The 21,262-nt window shown below is 37.0% G+C and overlaps 1 protein-coding gene across 1 annotated transcript in view; it reads left to right on the plus strand.

Moving 5' to 3' along the window:
* The window catches only part of ADAMTS19 (ADAM metallopeptidase with thrombospondin type 1 motif 19), a 574,573-nt gene that overhangs the window by 348,112 nt on the left and 205,199 nt on the right, over positions 1-21,262 (plus strand). Inside the window, exons 12-13 of the mRNA XM_053701647.1 lie at positions 13,690-13,820; positions 13,949-14,121. Of these exons, the coding sequence (XP_053557622.1) occupies positions 13,690-13,820; positions 13,949-14,121 (304 nt within the window). The remainder of the gene's footprint in view (positions 1-13,689; positions 13,821-13,948; positions 14,122-21,262) is intronic.

Consider the following 21,262-nt stretch of genomic DNA (forward strand, 5'->3'; position numbering starts at 1 on the left):
GATATAAGAGGTAAATGTGATTAAAAAAAATTTAGCTTTTTTTCTGATGGGAGCATTTGACCTAATAGATTCATGGAGATACAAAAATTCAGTTCTAAGGGAATTCACAAGCATGTCAAAAAAATATGGATCGATGTCTAGGATAGATTTATTTTTTATCTTAAAGGAACTAGTGCAACAAATTATAGACAAGTAGAAGAAAACATTGAGATTTATGCTCCCCAAGTTTTTATACGGCTCCAAAAAATTTGAGGCGTTTCTAAAAGAAAAATAGGAAGAATTTCTTGAGAATAAAAAAGGTGATGATTGTAATATTCAAACAATTTGGGAAGCAGGGAAAGTGGTTATTAGAGGTCACATTATTGCTTTTGTAGCTAACTATAATTAAACCATGTAAACGCAGTATAGGCAGCTAAGTGAAAAACTGGGAGCATCGTATGCACTATACTTGGGTAATCGTTCTTACAAAAACTTAAAAAGTTATCTTACCAATAAAAAGGAAATTAATATTTATCTGACCCAGCAAGCCACTAGAGATATGAAGAAAACTCAAGGTAAATTTTATAGACAGGGCAACTGAGCAGGGAAATAAGCAAATTCTACAAATAGAAACAGAGAAGGGAATTAAGATAAGATTGGAGGAGATTGCTTAAAGTGAAAATCAATCCTAGCGTTGTACAAACGCTAGGATTGACTATTGAAACAAATAAAGGGGACTTTCCTTCATGAAGTATAAGATACTTCATGTAGAAAGCTCCTTTATTTGTTTCAATCTATCGCCATTCTTAGCTGCTACAGCAGCCCACATTTAAAAAAATGTTTGCTAAGAGGTGACGTTTTCACCTCTTAGCCAATAGCTGTGTGGTAAATCCGGCTCCCATGGACACCAAGCCGGATTTACCGCACAACTATTGGCTAAAAGGTGAAAACATCACCTCTTAGCAAAAAAATCTTTTAGCCGTGGGCTGCTGCAGCAGCCAAGAATGGCAATCGGTTGAAACAAATAAAGGAGCTTTCTACATGAAGTATCCCCTTTATTTGTTTCAATAGTCAATCCTAGCATTTGTACAATGCTAAGATTGACTTTCACTTTAAGAGTTTAGTAAATATTATGGAACACTGTATAAATCAGAAAAATACAGCAATATAAAAAAAGAAAGTAAATTGTTTTTAGACTCGACACCCCAGCCAGAAATTACACAAGAACAACAATAAGATCTAAATGCAGTAATTACGCTAGAGGAAGTTATTAAAACTATAGGGGAGCTAAAAATAGGAAAAGCACCAGGACCAGATGGTGTCCCTGAGGAATGGTATAAAATACTTCAAGAGCAAGCCTCTAAAATTTTGGTAGAACTATTTAATCTATATTTATCAGGGGAAATTCAGCCCTCTCAAGAATTCTCAGCTGCATGTATAATCGTTATACCAAAAGCAGGGAAAGATCCTCTTAATGTTGCCTCATATAGACCAATACCATTGCTCAACCAAGTTTACAAGATGCTGGCAAATTTTTTTGCCAACAGATTAAAAAAGTTTTACCTTTATTAATACACAATGATCAGTCAGTTTTTGTTCAAGCAAGATCTTTGACAAAAAAAAAAACATGAGAAAAGTGTTATACATTGTTAACCACTTTTGGTTACTTAATAAAAAACAGCTAACAGAACAGCTTAAGAGGAATGCTGCTCTCTTAGCATTAGATGCAGAAAAAGCTTTTGATAGGGTTGAATGGCCATTCCTATTTTCCTGCCTAAAAAAATATAATATTCAGGGATTCTTCCTCTCCCTTATTAAAAACATTTATAACAAACCAGCTGCTCCATTGTCTGTTAATGGGGAGACATCCCCAAGGTTTTTCCTAGAAAGGGGAACAAGGCAGGGATGTCCTTTATTGCCCCTACTATTATTAAATTATTGTACCCAATGATTATGATTCCTAAAACTGATATTAACAAATTTAATAGGATGTTTAACTCCTTCCTGTGGGAAGAGAAAAAAACACGAATTAGTTTAAAAAATTATAGATGAAAAGGGAAAATGTTGGATTAGGCATCCCAGACATTCATTATTATAATCTTGCAGCACTGACAAAGGTACCAATAGACTGGCTCCTAGACAAAGAGCAATTTTATGTTGAGGCAATGTATGCTTTTATTCTAGAGGATATAGCATTATCCTCATTGTTACATCGAAAATGGAAGGATATTTTACCTGTAATTAGAAACAACATCATGTATGAGAGTATACTTAGGGCCTGGCAGAAAGTCCATAAGGTTATGGGAGCTCAGCAGCAATTTTCATTACTTTTACCTATAAGGGGAAACCCATGGTTTTTACCAGGTATGTCCTTAGGATTTTCTAAAGTGTGACATAAGGCTAACATAAAAACAATAGGAGATTTAATAAATATACCACAAAGGAAAATAATATATTTTGAAGAGTTACAACGTAAGGTTCAGATACCAGATTCTCACTATTTTGCCTATTGTCAAATTACTCACTACATTAAAGGGATAGTCTACACCAGAATGTTTATTGTTTTAAAAGATAGATAATCCCTTTATTACCCATTCCCCTGTTTTGCATAACCAACACAGTTATATTAATATACTTTTAACCTCTGTGATTATCTTGTATATAAGCCTCTGCAAACTGCCCCCTTATTTCAGTTCTTTTGACAGATTTGCAGTTTAGCCAATCAGTGCCTGCTCCCAGATAACTTCACGTGCATGAGCACAGTGTTATCTACAGTGGGGGAAAAAAGTATTTAGTCAGCCACCAATCGTGCAAGTTCTCCCACTTAAGAAGATGAGAGAGGCCTGTAATTTTCATCATAGGTATACCTCAACTATGAGAGACAAAATGTGGAAACAAATCCAGACAATCACATTGTCTGATTTGGAAAGAATTTATTTGCAAATTATGGTGGAAAATAAGTATTTAGTCACCTTCTTTAAGAAGCTCCTCTTTCCTCCACTCATTACCCGTATTAATGGCACCTGTTTGAATTTGATATCACTATAAAAGACACCTGTCCAAGACCTCAAACAGTCACACTTCAAACTACACTATGGTGAAGACCAAAGAGCTGTCAAAGGACACCAGAAACAAAATTGTGGACCTGCACCAGGCTGGGAAGACTGAATCTGCAATAGGCAAGCAGCTTGGTGTGAAAAAATAAACTGTGGGAGCAATAATTAGAAAATTGAAGACATACAAGACCACTGATAATCTCCCTCGATCTGGGGCTCCAAGCAAGATCTCACCCTGTGGGGTCAAAATGATCACAAGAACGGTGAGCAAACATCCCAGAACCAAACGGGGGGACCTAGTGAATGACCTGCAGAGAGCTGGACCAACGTAACAAAGGCTACCATCAGTAACACACTACGCTGCCAGGGACTCAGATCCTGCAGTTCCAGACATGTCCCCCTGCTTAAGCCACTACATGTCCGGGCTTGTCTGAAGTATGATAGAGAGCATTTGGATGATCCAGAAGCGGATTGGGAGAATGTCATATGGTCAGATGAAACCAAATTAGAACTGTTTGGTAGAAACACAACTTGCCATGTTTGGAGGAGAGAGAACACCATACCTAATGTGAAGCATGGGGGTGGCAACATCATGCTTTGGGGCTTTTTCTCTGCAAAGGGAACAGGACGACTGATCCGTGTACATAAAAGAATGAATGGTGCCATGTATCGTGAGATTTTGAGTGCAAACATTCTTCCATCAGCAAGGGCATTGAAGATGAAATGTGTCTGGGTCTTTCAGCATGACAATGATCCCAAACACACCACCCTGGCAACGAAGGAGTGGCTTCGTAAGAAGCATTTCAAGGTCCTGGAGTGGCCTAGCAGTCACCAGATCTCAACCCCATAGAAAACCTTTGGAGGGAGTTGAAAGTCCGTGTTGCCCAGCAACAGCCTCAAAATATCACTGCTCTAGAGAAGAACTGCATGCAGGAATGGGCCAACATACCAGCAACAGTGTGTGACAACCTTGTGAAGACTTACAGAAAACGTTTGACCTCTGTCATTGCCAACAAAGGATATATAACAAAGTATTGAGATGAACTTTTGATATTGACCAAATACATATTTTCCACCATAATTTGCAAATAAATTATTTCCAAATCAGACAATGTGATTGTCTGGATTTGTTTCCACATTTTGTATCTCATAGTTGAGGTATACCTATGATGAAAATTACAGGCCTCTCTCATCTTCTTAAGTGGGAGAACTTGCACAATTTGTGGCTGACTAAATACTTTTTTCCCCACTGTATATGAAACACATGAACTAACACCCTCTAGTGGTGAAAAACTGTTAAAATGCATTCTGAAAAGAAAGAAGAAATTAGCATATAAACCTCCTAGGTTAAGCTTTCAACTAAGAATACCAAGAGAACAAAGCAAAATCTGAATCACGAATGTTTATTTTGGACTAGACTGTCCCTTTAATGATCTACTGCAAAAGCAGCCTCTGTATTGGAAGTTTACTGCTTGGCTAAAACTATTTTAATGTTTAAGAAAGGGAAATATACTTTTTCGCTTATTTATGAAGCTCTGCTGGACTCAAATAAGGGCAAGATTTTGTCCAAACTCAAAGAGTCTTGGAACAAGGAGGTAGATGAAGGGGTCTCTATAGAAGATTTGCATAAAAGCTTAAAACTTACTCATCAAGTAACATGTGATGCATACCTCAGGGTATCACAAACTAAGGCCTAGATTTAGAGTTGGGCGGTAGCCGTGAAACCAGCGTTAGAGGCTCCTAACGCTGGTTTTGGGCTACCGCCGGTATTTGAGTCAGTCAGGAAAGGGTCTAACGCTCACTTTCCAGCCGCAACTTTTCCATACCGCAGATCCCCTTACGTCATTTGCGTATCCTATCTTTTCAATGGGATCTTTCTAACGCCGGTATTTAGTCGTGGCTGAAGTGAGCGTTAGAAATCTAACGTCAAAACTCCAGCCGCAGAAAAAAGTCAGTAGTTAAGAGCTTTCTGGGCTAACGCCGGTTTATAAAGCTCTTAACTACTGTGCTCTAAAGTACACTAACACCCATAAACTACCTATGTACCCCTAAACCGAGGTCCCCCCACATCGCCGACACTCGATTAAATTTTTTTAACCCCTAATCTGCCGACCGCCACCTACGTTATACTTATGTATCCCTAATCTGCTGCCCCTAACACCGCCGACCCCTATATTATATTTATTAACCACTAACCTGCCCCCCACAACGTCGCCGCCAGCTACCTACAATAATTAACCCCTAATCTGCCGACCGCAAAGCGCCGCCACCTACGTTATCCTTATGTACCCCTAATCTGCTGCCCCTAACACCGCCGACCCCTATATTATATTTATTAACCCCTAACCTGCCCCCCACAACGTCGCCACCAGCTACCTACAATAATTAACCCCTAATCTGCCGACCGCAAAGCGCCGCCACCTACGTTATCCTTATGTTCCCCTAATCTGCTGCCCCTAACACCGCCGACCCCTATATTATATTTATTAACCCCTAATCTGCCCCCCTCAACGTCGCCTCCACCTGCCTACACTTATTAACCCCTAATCTGCCGAGCGGACCGCACCGCTACTATAATAAAGTTATTAACCCCTAATCCGCCTCACTCCCGCCTCAATAACTCTATAATAAATAGTATTAACCCCTAATCTGCCCTCCCTAACATCGCCGACACCTAACTTCAATTATTAACCCCTAATCTGCCGACCGAATCTCGCCGCTACTGTAATAAATGGATTAACCCCTAAAGCTAAGTCTAACCCTAACACTAACACCCCCCTAACTTAAATATAATTTAAAACTAATGAAATAAATTAACTCTTATTAAATAAATTATTCCTATTTAAAGCTAAATACTTACCTGTAAAATAAACCCTAATATAGCTACAATATAAATTATAATTATATTATAGCTATTTTAGGATTTATATTTATTTTACAGGTAACTTTGTATTTATTTTAACCAGGTACAATAGCTATTAAATAGTTAAGAACTATTTAATAGCTAAAATAGTTAAAATAATTACAAAATTACCTGTAAAATAAATCCTAACCTAAGTTACAATTAAACCTAACACTACACTATCAATAAATAAATTAAATAAACTACCTACAATTATCTACAATTAAACCTAACACTACACTATCAATAAATAAATTAAATACAATTTCTACAAATAAATACAATTAAATAAACTAACTAAAGTACAAAAAATAAAAAAGAACTAAGTTACAAAAAATAAAAAAATATTTACAAACATTAGAAAAAAATTACAACAATTTTAAACTAATTACACCTACTCTAAGCCCCCTAATAAAATAACAAAGACCCCCAAAATAAAAAAATGCCCTACCCTATTCTAAATTACAAAAGTTCAAAGCTCTTTTACCTTACCAGCCCTTAAAAGGACCTTTTGTGGGGCATGCCCCAAAGAATTCAGCTCTTTTGCCTGTAAAAAAATACATACAATACCCCCCCAAACATTACAACCCACCACCCACATACCCCTAATCTAACCCAAACCCCCCTTAAATAAACCTAACACTAAGCCCCTGAAGATCTTCCTACCTTATCTTCACCATGCCAGGTATCACCGATCGTTCCAGGCTCCGAAATCTTCATCCAAGCCCAAGCGGGGGCTAGACATCCATCATCCGGCGGCTGAAGAGGTCCAGAAGAGGCTCCAAAGTCTTCATCCTATCCGGGAAGAAGAGGCGATCCGGACCGGCAACCATCTTGATCCAAGCGGCATCTTCTATCTTCATCTGATGACGACCGGCTCCATCTTGAAGACATCCACCGCGGACCCATCTTCTTCTTCCGACGACTTCCCGGCGAATGACGGTTCCTTTAAGGGACGTCATCCAAGATGGCGTCCCTCGAATTCCGATTGGCTGATAGGATTCTATCAGCCAATCGGAATTAAGGTAGGAAAATTCTGATTGGCTGATGGAATCAGCCAATCAGAATCAAGTTCAATCTGATTGGCTGATCCGATCAGCCAATCAGATTGAGCTCGCATTCTATTGGCTGATCGGAACCCCTAATCTGCTGCCCCTAACACCGCCAACCCCTATATTATATTTATTAACCCATACCACATCGCTACTATAATAAAGTTATTAACCCCTAATCCGCCTCACTCCTGCCTCAATAACCCTATAATAAATAGTATTAACCCCTAATCTGCCCTCCCTAACATCGCCGACACCTAACTTCAATTATTAACCCCTAATCTGACGACCGAATCTCGCCGCTACTGTAATAAATGGATTAACCCCTAAAGCTAAGTCTAACCCTAACACTAACACCCCCCTAACTTAAATATAATTTAAATCTAACAAAATAAATTTTATTATTAAATAAATTATTCATATTTAAAGCTAAATACTTACCTGTAAAATAAACCCTTATATAGCTACAATATAAATTATAATTATATTATAGCTATTTTAGGATTTATATTTATTTTACAGGTAACTTTGTATTTATTGTAACCAGGTACAATAGCTATTAAATAGTTAAGAACTATTTAATAGCTAAAATAGTTAAAATAATTACAAAATTACCTGTAAAATAAATCCTAACCTAAGTTACAATTAAACCTAACACTACACTAACGGAAAAGCCAATAGAATGCGAGCTCAATCTGATTGGCTGATTGAATCAGCCAATCGGATTGAACTTGATTCTGATTGGCTGATTCCATCAGTCAATCAGAATTTTCCTACCTTAATTCCGATTGGCTGATAGAATCCTATCAGCCAATTGGAATTCGAGGGACGCCATCTTGGATGACGTCCCTTAAAGGAACCGTCATTCGTCGGGAAGTCGTCGGAAGAAGATGGGTCCGCGGTGGATGTCTTCAAGATGGAGCCGGTCGTCATTGGATGAAGATAGAAGATGCCGCTTGGATCAAGATGGTCGCCTCTTCTTCCCGGATAGGATGAAGACTTTGGGGGGTTTGGGTTAGATTAGGGGTATGTGGGTGGTGGGTTGTAATGTGTGGGGGGGTATTGTATGTTTTTTTTACAGGCAAAAGAGCTGAATTCTTTGGGGCATGCCCCACAAAAGGTCCTTTTAAGGGCTGGTAAGGTAAAAGAGCTTTGAACTTTTGTAATTTAGAATAGGGTAGGGCATTTTTTTTATTTTGGGGGTCTTTGTTATTTTATTAGGGGGCTTAGAGTAGGTGTAATTAGTTTAAAATTGTTGTAATTTTTTCTAATGTTTGTAAATATTTTTTTATTTTTTTGTAACTTAGTTCTTTTTTATTTTTTGTACTTTAGTTAGTTTATTTAATTGTATTTATTTGTAGGAATTGTATTTAATTTATTTATTGATAGTGTAGTGTTAGGTTTAATTGTAGATAATTGTAGGTAGTTTATTTAATTAATTTATTGATAGTGTAGTGTTAGGTTTAATTGTAACTTAGGTTAGGATTTATTTTACAGGTAATTTTGTAATTATTTTAACTAGGTAACTATTAAATAGTTCTTAACTATTTAATAGCTATTGTACCTGGTTAAAATAATTACAAAGTTACCTGTAAAATAAATATTAAACCTAAAATAGCTACAATATAATTATAATTTATATTGTAGCTATATTAGGGTTTATTTTACAGGTAAGTATTTAGCTTTAAATAGGAATAATTTATTTAATAAGAGTTAATTTATTTCGTTAGATTTAAATTATATTTAATTTAGGGGGGTGTTAGGGTTAAAGTTAGACTTAGCTTTAGGGGTTAATACATTTATTAGAGTAGCGGTGAGCTCCTGTTGGCAGATTAGGGGTTAATACTTGAAGTTAGGTATCGGCAATGTTAGGGAGGGCAGATTAGGGGTTAATACTATTTATTATAGGGTTATTCAGGCGGGAGTGAGGCGGATTAGGGGTTAATACATTTATTATAGTAGCGCTCAGGTCCGGTCGGCAGATTAGAGGTTAATAAGTGTAGTTAGGTGGAGGCGACGTTGGGGGCGGCAGATTAGGGGTTAATAAATATAATATAGGGGTCGGCGATGTTAGGGCAGCAGATTAGGGGTACATAGGGATAATGTAGGTGGCGGGGGTGTACGGAGCGGCAGATTAGGAGTTAAAAATAATATGCAGGTGTCAGCGATAGTGGGGGCGGCAGATTAGGGGTTAATAAGTGTAAGGTTAGGGGTGTTTAGACTCGGGGTACATGTTAGAGTGTTAGGTGCAGGCGTAGGAAGTGTTTCCGCATAGCAAACAATGGGGCTGCGTTAGGAGCTGAACGTGGCTTTTTTGCAGGTATTAGGGTTTTTTTCAGCTCAAACAGCCCCATTGTTTTCTATGGGGGAATCGTGCACGACAAGGAAATGAATGCTGAGATCTTGGCTTTTCCCTAGCATCCTCAGTATTTAAAAGATTTTAGAGTCCTTAAAAAAACAAGTGTCTATTGACGTGTGCAATGTTTTGCACGAAAGAGAACAAAGAATAGATTTTTTTATTTGGAAATGGCATAGCTTCATTAAAGTTTTAGAGATCCAAGTTCATAAAAAAACACATTTTGTCACTATTGATAGGTGACACAAATAGTTATGGACGCTGCGGGAAATAATGATATTTGCACTGCATAACTTGACCAGAGGTTGGACCTTAATTAGGTAGTAAGTTACTTGTACAAACAATACCATGATTTGTATATGTAAGTTTTGTGGTCATTGTCTTCATAAAGGTAACATGGTTTAACATGTTAGTGATGTTTTGCTAATAATCTCTTGGAAAGTGGTGTATTTCTTGCATTTGATTTGTAAACATAATACCAATGTTTATGTACTTTTTTTTACTGCTTGGAATAAATAATAATAATAATAAAAAAAAATTCTACATTTTAATAATTTAATATCTTGTATGGTTTATTGTCTTTCTACTTTTAAAGCAATGTGTATAAAATGTCATACATTAAAAGTAGGTATAAGTAATCTTATTAAAGGCACACGAAATGCTGGAAGAAAAACCTCTTAGAATGCAATTTAAGTTCATAATAGGTTAAATAAATATATAAACTAACACAATGCCGCAAGATTTAAGGGACATTGTACCGTAACATTGTTTTCCCCTTAATGTGTGGAAATTGTGCCTAAAGGATTTTTTTTGTATATGAAATAGCTGTATTTGCTAATTTAAACAATACAAATGGACTGTGGTTACTGGAAGAGATGTCCTCCTCATCTTTTCTATGTATCTATATACATACACACACAATCATCCTTATCTTATCTCCCACTGTATACACAATTAAAATAAACATTTAAAGGGCCATTATACACCAAACTTTTCTTTGCATAAATGTTTTGTAAATGATACGTTTATATAGCCCATCTGGGGGTGTTTTGTAACAATATATAATTTTGCTTATTTTTTAATAACTGTGTAGATTTGCAGACTCCAGTGTCAGAAGTAGACGCGCTTTTCCAGTCTACTGCTGGCTTCTGTTTGTATAATCTGTCTTTTCATATTCAGGGGAGGGGGAGTGTCTGCTATTATCCCCTTTCACTGGGTGTTCCTGCTAATCTTATCAACAGTGCTAAAAACTAAAGGTTTTATACTGGATTTTTAGATCAATATCTGTGCATATTCTTCTTTATAGTAGTGTCTATTACAAGCAGTTATATGAAAAGTGGTGTATACTGTCCCTTTAAGTACTTCTTTCTCCCACCTGCCTCTGATAGTGTGATTTTTGCACCTTTTCATTAACACAGCTTTTCTATAACGAGTACTTATGTATTAAAATTAAAAAAAAAAAAAAAAAAGTAAAGTAGGTATTTATAAACAACTAGTCCTAAAGCCGTTCACACAGCCAATTTTTGCAGTACAGCTGTCCCACCCCTTGCTCGCTCTCTCTCCCTCTCTTTTGTGCTCTCTCACCCTTTTTTTGTGCTCTCTCCCCCTCTCTGTTGCACTCTCTCCCCTTCTCTTTTGCGCTCTCTCTCGCTCCACCTCTCTTTTGCTCTACCTCTCTTTTGCTCTCTCCCCCCTCTCTTTTGCTCTCTCACCCCCTCTCTTTTGTGCTCTCTCCCCCTCTCTTTTGCGCTCTCTCCCCCTCTCTTTTGCGCTCTCTCCCCCTCTCTTCTGCGCTCTCTCCCCCTCTATTTTGCGCTCTGTCTCGCTCCACCTCTCTTTTGCTCTCTCTCCCCCCCTCTCGTTTGCTCCCTCTCTCCCCCTCTCTTTTGCTCTCTCTCCCCCTCTCTTTTACGCTCTCTCTCCCCCTCTCTTTTGCGCTCTCTCTCTTTTGCGCTCTCTCTCCCCTTCTTTTGCGCGTTCTCTCTCACCCTCTCTTTTGTGCTCTCTCTCCCCCTCTCTTTTGCGCTCTCTCTGTCCCCCTCTCTTTTGTGCTCTCTCTCTCCCCTCTCTTTTGCGCTCTCTCTCCCCCCTCTCTTTTGCTCGGCCTCTCTCTCCTTTTTTTTTTTTGCTCTCTCTCTCTATCCCTCTCTTTTGATCTTTCTCTCTCCCCTTCTCTTTTGCGCTCTCTCTCGCTCCACCTCTCTTTTGCTCTACCTCTCTTTTGCTCTCTCTCTCCCCCTCTTTTTCTCTCTCTCATCCCCTCTCTTTTGTGCTCTCTCCCCCTCTATTTTGCGCTCTCTCCCCCTCTATTTTGCGCTCTCTCTCGTTCCACCTCTCTTTTGCTCTCTCTCTCCCCCTCTCTTTTGCTCTCTCTCCTCCTCTCTTTTACGCTCTCTCTTCCCCCTCTATTTTGCGCTCTCTCTCTCTTTTGCGCTCTCTCTCCCCCTCTTTTGCGCGTTCTCTCTCCCCCTCTCTTTTGTGCTCTCTCTCCCCCTCTCTTTTGCGCTCTCTCTGTCCCCCTCTCTTTTGTGCTCTCTCTCTCCCCTCTCTTTTGCGCTCTCTCTCCCCCCTCTCTTTTGCTTGGTCTCTCTCCCTTTTTTTTTTTTGTTCTCTCTCTCTATCCCTCTCTTTTGAACTTTCTCTCCATCCCTCTCTTTTGCTCTCTCTCTCCCCTCTCTCTTTTGCTCTCTCTTTCTCCCCTCTATTTTGCTCTGTCTCTCTCCCCTCTCTTTTGCTCTCTCTCTCCATCCCTCTCTTTTGCTCTCTCTCTCACCCTCTCTATTGCTCACTCTCCCCCCTCTCTTTTGCTCTCTCTCCCCCCTCTCTTTTTCTCTTTGTCTCCCTCTCTATTGCTCTCTCTCCCCCCTCTCTTTTGCTTTCTCCCCCCCCCCTCTCTTTTTCTCACTCTTCCCTCTATTCTGCTCTTTCCCCTCTATTTTGCTCTCTCTCCCCCCTCTCTTCTGCACTTCCCCCTCTCTTCTGCTCTTCCCCCTCTTTTAAGCTCTTTCCTATCTCTTTTTGTCTCTCCCCCTCTCTTTCTATTTCTCTCCCCTCTCTGTCGTGCCGACCGTGCCCGGCCACGCATCTGCCATGCCAGACCACACCCCCAACCATGCCCGGTCATGTCCGTCCACGCCCACGCTCCTGCTCGGCCACGCCCATGCTCCCATCCAGCCACACCCACTTTTGCTGCAAACAGGTAAGGCCAGGTGTGTTTGTCCTTGTGCTGTCACTACTGTGCATGACAGCTTCGGACAAACACACTTGGCCTTTTATATAATAGGATTTAATACACACCAACAGGTTAAATGGATGATTGGGATTCAATTAGAGAGGAGAGAAAAAAAAAATCACAGTACACAGACTTATTTAAAATTGCCCTCCCTTGAAGGCATCTATTGCCATAAATTTTGTTTTCCAGAAAATTAGCAGCCCATGAGCGTGCTGCCAACTACCCTTTTCCCTTCTTATGCTGTTTGTTCAGGCTTTCTGCCTGGCTTCCCTGTGTATGTGCACTAAAATTACTCCTAGTACTGACGTGGCATGGATGGTTGCCTTCTGATTGGCTGTAGCACTCATTCATTGCTTTGATTAAATAGTGTTCAAGAGAAGACTGTCAAAGGTCATTTGTATAAGTTAATCTATATTAACTTTTACATATATTAAGCCTGTTATGAACACACTTTGCACATTACAGGTTTTTCATCCAACGTTTACTGCCCCTTTAACTGCACTTGGTTAATTTATTCAGCTGTTAAATGGTACTAAGGAATATTTACATCATTTGTTAACCAACGTGGAATGTATCTTATGTTTTTTTCTGCACTAGATAAATTGTTTTTTGTTACTTGAGTAGCATAATTTAACATTTGTATATGCAATAAAATGTAGAATGATATGGTAATGTAATTTAATATGCCATATGCTTTTCATACAATTATAAAATTGTTTTCATGTTATATATTATTTCCTAATATGCTAAGATGATCCTTGAAGTACTTAATTGCAATAATTCATTACAGCTTAAATGGAAATCATTAATTTAGTGTAAGCAATATGCTGGCAAGAAACAGTTTCCAGCTTCTGCATTACCAAAGCCACTTCTGTGTGTTCAGAATTAATAGAGTTTAAAGTTTCTATTTATACAATCTGGATAATTTTATCAATAAAAAATGACTATTAGAATCAGCAATGTGTGTGTGATTATATATATTTGCTTTAATTAGATATAACATTTAGATTTACATATTAATTATTAAGCATTATTTGTTTTGTGCATTTAATATTGGATGCATTTATTCTATTTGTTTATAACATATTGTATTTAACATTTTTCTCCCACAGTGGTGTAGGGTTGGCGAATGTATCAGCAAGACATCATCTGCAGAACACTTAGCTGGCGAATGGAGTGCCTGGAACGCTTGTAGCAGGACATGTGGTACTGGGATCAGCAGCCGGCAACGGAAATGTCTTCGGTAAACTTTGTTTCCTATCTTTTAATATGTATCATTGTTTGATTCATCTTAACTGTATTTTCTTTTTAATTTCTATTTATTCAATAATTTCACAGCTTTAATTTGGATTTTTTTGCTTTCTGATCTAGTCAAGGCTCTGAAGAAGGACATTGTAATGATCCCAAGATACAGTACAGAATCTGTGAAAATCCTATTTGTCCTGCTGGATCACCTGAATTCAGAGACTGGCAGTGCCAAGCTTTTAACTACAGGTCTTCCTACCACAAGCAGAAATACCAATGGCATGCAGTCATAATTGAAGGTAATATTATTTAAAAACAGATATATAATGTAATGATGTCTATCTAGACTAATGATTGTTATTTATCATTGATCTATTTTCCATTTGAACTAGTAGGATTTAAAAGGACATTAAAGTTATGTTTTTATATATGTGTATATACATCAGCAGTAAAACAATGCAATTGTAATGTTAGCAACATCATTATTCAGTCCAGGGACATATACTTTAAACGACTTTTAAATATATTTACTGTATCACCTTTGATATGGCTAGTTTAAGTGTAAACAAGGTCTTCCTTTTATCAACTAAGTAAAGTATAGCATGTTGCAGGCTCAGGTTTTTGGGTCGTACGATATGTGCTCCAGCTTCTCTGAGGATTATGAGGAAAGTTCAGAAAACTATTGGGAAGCAAATTACATGAAAATAAATATTGAAACTGAATCACAATTATTTTTTAATAAGTATAATTAAATATTTAGGGCTAGATTACAAGTGGATCATTAAATCATTTATTGTATGCTTGCAAACACCACTCAAAGTAAACTTTTAATGTGGGTGGGTTAGCGTGTGTGTATTACAAGCTGAAAGTAAATTGTTTGCACGCAAGCAAAACCCTATGCATGCTCGCTTCAGATACTGGGCTAACTTCTCCCTATAGACCTCAATGGAGGGTCAATCTATCTCAAGTGGTCCAACATCCAACAAACCAGCTTGGTTTAAGCACAGCAGTCATCTTTGTGTCATGGCGTACAACAAATTTTGGTTATACAGATTTTTATGGAAACCTCTATATCCCAGCTAAAGATGGTCCTAGCTCCTTGGAACAAAAACTGATCTCTAGATCACATTACAAGGTATATGTTCATATATAAACATATTTCACATTCTTGATCATTAGAATTAGAACTAAAGTCCTAATGTAATGAAAATTGTGGAAAGTTCCACATTTAGGGTCACTTTATAATGGTAAAGGTTTGAGTCTCAGTCCTATTTTTTAGGGGGTACCCAGGTAAGTATAGTGTGAATGCAGAACATGTCAGGTTTGAGGCTTCTCTTATTATTATAATTTTTTTATAGGGGGCAAAATTGTAATTTTTAACATTTCCCCCTGTCTCTTATTTCATATTTAAAATATTTAACAAACTATGGCCTAGATTTAGAGTTTGGTGTTAGCCGTCAAAAGCAGCGTTAAGGGGTCCTAACGCTGCTTTTTAACACCCGCTGGTATTTAGAGTCAGGAAAGGGGCTACCGCTCACTTTCTTTCCGCGACTCCAGGCTACCGCAGATCCCCTTACGTCACTTGCGTATCCTATCTTTTCAATGGGATTTGCCTAACGCTGGTATTTGGAGTCTTGGAAGAAGTGAGCGGTAGAGCCTCTACCGACAAGACTCCTACCCCCAAAAAAAGTCAGTAGTTAAGAGTTTTATGGGCTAAAGCCGGAACATAAAGCTCTTAACTACAGTGCTACAAAGTACACTCAGATGAACACAGGAGTATAGCGCTAATAGCTAAAAGAGAACAAGGCCACTCTAAAACAGTCAACCCAGGACTGTCACGAAGAAAACAAAGTTTAGGAGAAAAAAGAGGGCGCTAAAAGCTAAGTTCTCACCACACTTGGTCAAATAACGGGAAATGCAAATAAAAATTGAAATGAATACCTTTACTCACAGTTAAATACAATTACAACATTACACATTAAAATATGAATAATACGATAGAAGGGACATCTCCCTTTAAAAATTGGATTACCACCTTAAAAATGTAAAAAAATATGGAAAAAAGGAATATTTTTTGTTAAAATATTTGAGCGTTGTGTAAAAATGCAGCAAGATTGTTACAATGTTAATATCGTTCTTGAGTGAAATCTTCACAGTCTTTGTAACATAGTTTCTTGTGTTAACTGATCGAAAAAAATGTTACAGTTCAGCAAATAGTGTCAGCGTGGAGTTAGTAAGTAGGATTTTTCATAAGAGTTAAGCGATCATGTTGAACACCTTGTAATCAGGTTATACTCACACTCTTCCAAATGACTGTAATAACGGCTTGATAGCTTACACTTTTGGAGATTATCAGAAGTAAACAATATTTCCAAAGTGTTAGTAACTTTTCTTACTTGCTTGAGTCGGCTGAACCAGGTCAGCGTGATTGAAAACTGCTTTCTTTGCTCCAAAATTCCTATGCTTGAATCGGCTGAACCCGGTCAGCGTGATTGGAGACAGCTTGTTTTTTCAAACCTCTATGTGTCAGATGTTGCAGGATTCCAAGGGGATAATGAAAGTCCACAGACCCGCACTTAGCGTGAATCACGCGCGGGCTACAGAGTAAAACTAGGTACCTAGATTTGAAGATAAAGTCTTTTGTTGGGAACAACACAAGTAAGTCTACGCGTTTCACCCGATAGGGCTTTTTCAAGATACTGGTTAGTTCCCGGGACAAGGTTTAAATGATCATTGGATTGTGTTCATTGGTTGTGAGTCTTTCCAATTAAAGGTGGAATTATGATCAAGCTTATTTATACTTAAGGTGGTATATTATCTTCGTTTGAATTGGGTCATCCGCTCATTCAATAAAAGCTGATACATATAATATTTATAGAAATTTATCGCGCTCAAACTTAAAGATATCATGACATATGTTTGAATGTTCAGTTAAGGTGGTAAAACTCGATTAAGGTGGTAAAGCCAAAGGTGGTATTTTATAAAAAATTTAGTGAGTTTCATATCCATTGGAATGGACAGTTTAATCATCTAGTACATAAAGAATAGAAATGATCATAGAAATTATTTATTAGAATTCTTTGGACATCAACTTATCATAGTTGGGTATTAAATGGTACTAGAGAATAAAGAATGATTTTCATTATATATAACCTTGTAGTAAATTAATCAAACTATGAAACCTTTTATTGATTACTAAATGTTATAAAATTCTAAAATTCTAAAGAATTATTTATCTTTTATACATTTTTAAAAATCATTCTAGAGTCAATGTTATCAGTTCTTCATATAGGATTTAGGATGTTTTCATATATTATCTATATGTTAATTGTGAATATATTATATCTTAATTCCTAAAAAAGGGGATAGGTCTATCTCTGAATTGAGACCTCGGGGGAAAAGGGTATCAAATTTATAGATTAGTTCGGCTTCTTTTTTGAGTAATTTGCTTTCGAAGTCCCCTCCTCTCCAATCTCCTCTGACCTTACATATTCCCCAATATTTTAAATGCTGTAAATTATTTTTGTGGATCTCTCTAAAATGTTTATATAAGTGGGTGTCTAGATTCCCTTTTTCAATATTACAGAGATGTTCCCTGATCCTGTCACGTAAAAATCTGGTGGTCTCTCCAATATAAAGTAAATCACATGAACATTTTAGAAGATATATAATGCCTTTGTGAGAACATCTTATAGTATCTTTAATTTTAAAATCTATATTTGTCCCTGTTATCTGAATGGAGCTAATTTTGCTACTATACCTACAAGCCCTACATGAAATGCAGGGAAAAAAAAACCTTTAGATTATTCCCTCTGAGATCTTGATCTACCATAGTGACATTGTCTTTCTTTAGGACACTGGGAGCTAGAATTTGCTTTAGATTTCTGGCTTTTCTAAAAATGATTTTAGGTTTGTATGCTAGAAGATCTCCTATCAAGGGATCTTTTTTAACTATGTGCCAGTGTTTTGTCATTATTTTACGTAATGTTTGATGATCGTCATTATAGTTTGTTATTAGTGCTACATCATACTCATTTTTATTATCCCTGATGGCTGATGTGTTTTTCTCTTTATACTGTAAGAGAGAACTTCTCTCCGTTGTTTTAGCTCTAATCATGGCTCCTTCTAGTTCTTGCTCACTGTACCCTCTTTCGTAGAATCTCTGTTGGAGGACATTCACCTGGGTCTCAAAGTCTGTATACCTAGAACAATTTTTCTTAATTCTAAGGTATTGACCTATGGGTATATTGCCTTTCCATCTTTCATGGTGGCAACTCTTCTTATGTACATACCCATTACAGTCTACTTGTTTGAAGAATGTTTTGGAAGCTAGACTACCCTCATCAACAAATAATTCTAAATCTAAAAAAGAAATGGAAGTTTTACTATATTGGTAGGTGAAATGAAGACCCTTATCATTGGTATTCATCGCTTGAAAGAACAATTTCAGGTTTTCTTCTGAGCCTTTCCATATTATTAGTATATCGTCTATATACCTCTTGAAGAGCACGAGGTCCGCGCCAAATTCATGTGACATAAGGAAGTGATCCTCCCAGTCTCCCATGAATATGTTAGCGTAACTTGGCGCGAACCTCGTGCCCATCGCGGTACCCTCTAATTGAAGATAATATCTACCATTGAATTCGAAATAATTGTTTTCTAATATAAATTTTATTCCTTTTAGAATGAACTTTCTAAGATGATTATCCATATCTTTATCTGATTCCAGAGTGTTTTCAATGGCCCTTAGGCCCTGTTCATGATCAATGATCGTGTAAAGGGATGTAACGTCACTAGTTGCAAGGAAATAATTGTCTTCCCATTTAATTTTTTCAACTAATTGTAGTACTTGTGTGGAATCTTTTAAATAGGTATTAAGATTTTTAACGTATTTCTGAAGAAATATATCCACATATCTGGAAAGATTAGATGTTATAGAGCCTATTCCAGATATGATGGGTCTCCCCGGGGGATTTTTAAGGTCCTTATGAATTTTCGGGAGGAAGTAAAAGATGGGGGTTCTTGGGAATTCAGGATACAAGTATTTGAATTCATTATCATTAATAGTTCCCCCATCTTTTCCCTCCTCCAGAATGCAAAGTAAATTTTTCTTAATCTTATTGATCGGGTTAAGTTCTAATATTTTGTATGTTTTGGGGTCACTCAATATTCTGTTTGCTTCTGTTATATAATTAGTTTTATTCATAATAACAACCCCCCCACCCTTATCTGCTGTCTTTATAATTACGTCTTTATCTTTCTGTAGTTTATCTATAATTTCTTTATCTTTTTATGATAAATTAAAATTGGGCCTCGATTTTTTAGGGTTAAATTCTTTTAAATCTTTTAAGACCATCTTTTCAAAGGTTTCTATGTTAGATCCTTTGGCGTATGAAGGATAGAATTTGGATATGGGTCTAAGGTTAGTATGGGTTCTTTTATCATCATTATCTGTTACAATTTTTGGGAATTTGGATGGATTTACCTGTCTTTCTATGGGATTCTTCAGAAAATAACGTTTTAGTGTTAACTTTCGGATGAATTGTTTTACATGAATATGGGTATTGAATTTGTTCAGAGTAGTAGTTGGAGCAAATGATAAACCTAATGATAATATCCTTTTTTCATCATTATTCAATTCTTTATTGCTCAGGTTAAAAATACCTGTGTTACCAATATTTATCTCACTCTCTTTGCCTCTCCTTCTATTCTTTCCTCCTCTTTGTCCTCTAATTGCCTTTTTCTTAGATTTGATGGGGTGTAAGATTTCTCTCTTTTTTCTAGAGCTGCAAGGTTCTTTGAGGTGCCCTCCCTCGGAGGGCTGTTGCCTAAAAAATCTTTCTCATTATTGATTATCCCGATCTCACATTCATTATCTAAGGTTGCAAATCTATTGCTGGTTTCTAAATGCCAACTATCCATCCTTGATCTATTTCTCCTATTGTCATAATATTCATCATTTGAGTCATAGTATGAATTTCTTTGTTGTCTTGTATTTTGCCAAAAATTATGGTTATTGTGATTTCTGTTCTCATAATATTGGGATCTGTACCCATTCCTATATGTATCCCTAAAGTTTTGTGGTATTCTATTGCCATAATAATTTTCAGAGTTTTCATGGTATGTTCTATTGGGATAATTAGGGTTGTGACGATATTGTTGGAAAGGAACCTTATATCTATGTGTCCCATAATTAGAACGATCTCTCCAGTTGGTATTGGATTGATATTGTTCAGGATATTGTGTATCATATACATTCTCAAGCTGGCCACTTTGTATGTTTCTATTCCCATATATCTCAAAATTTTTATTTTTTGGTATATTAGGTGGTATGTGGCCTCTAGAATGTTGTCTATTAGTATGTTTATGTTTATCCCAATCATCTGATTGTTTAGTTACTTTATTAGCATTCTCAATTCTGTCTTTTAATTCTTTAGTTTGTTCCAATAAATCATTCCTATCTCTTTCTAATTTCTTCCATTTGGTGTCTAGTAGGCCATGTTTTAGTTCTATCAATTTATTTACTAGAATATTCTGCCTTTCTTTAAAGTTAGGGTGTTCTCTCTTATTTTCTAATTGGTTTTTAAGATCTGTAATTTTAGTATTGATTTCCTCTAAGGTTTCATTACGTGATTTTTTTATAATTTCAATCAATTTTAGTGAAGTTTCTTTTAGTGCCAAATCCCATTCTTTTTGGTGTGTTTGTTTTAAAGTGAACGTGCATGCTTTCTTAAATTTCAAGCCTCTAGGAATTATATTTAAATTAGTGTATTTTCTAAAAAGACCAATTCCATTTTTTGTTTAATTTCTTTTACCATTAATTTGTCTAGTTCATTTACTAGTTGGTGAAAATCTAAAAGATTGCTTTGTGGGCGTTCCTCAGTGATATGTGTGTTACTTAATTCAGATAATAAATTTTCTCTGAATGAAAAAAGTTCAGAGTCCATAGTGAAGATAAAGTGCTAAAGGACAAGTGCTATGTGAGGTTACTACAAAATTAGAATTAATAAATAATGGTTAAATGACTATAAATATGTGCAAAAAGCTGCTATACAAAGGGGAAAGTAAAAACAGATGAACACAGGAGTATAGCGCTAATAGCTGAAAGAGAACAAGGCCACTCTAAAACAGTCACCCCAGGACTGTCACGAAGAAAACACACTAACACCCATAAACTACCTATGTACCCCTAAACCGAGGCCCCCCACATCGCAAACCCTATAATAAAAAAATGTAACCCCTAATCTGCCGACCGGACACCGCCGCCACCTACATTATAGCTATGAACCCCTAATCTGCTGCCCCTAACATCGCCGACACCTACTTCATATTTATTAACCCCTAATCTGCCCCCCACATGTAGCTGCCACCTAACCACAATTATTAACCCCTAATCTGCCGAATGGACCTCGCCGCCACTATAATAAATGTATTAACCCC

This window comes from Bombina bombina, chromosome 2, assembly GCF_027579735.1.
Source record: "Bombina bombina isolate aBomBom1 chromosome 2, aBomBom1.pri, whole genome shotgun sequence".
Classification (NCBI taxonomy): Eukaryota; Metazoa; Chordata; class Amphibia; order Anura; family Bombinatoridae; genus Bombina; species Bombina bombina.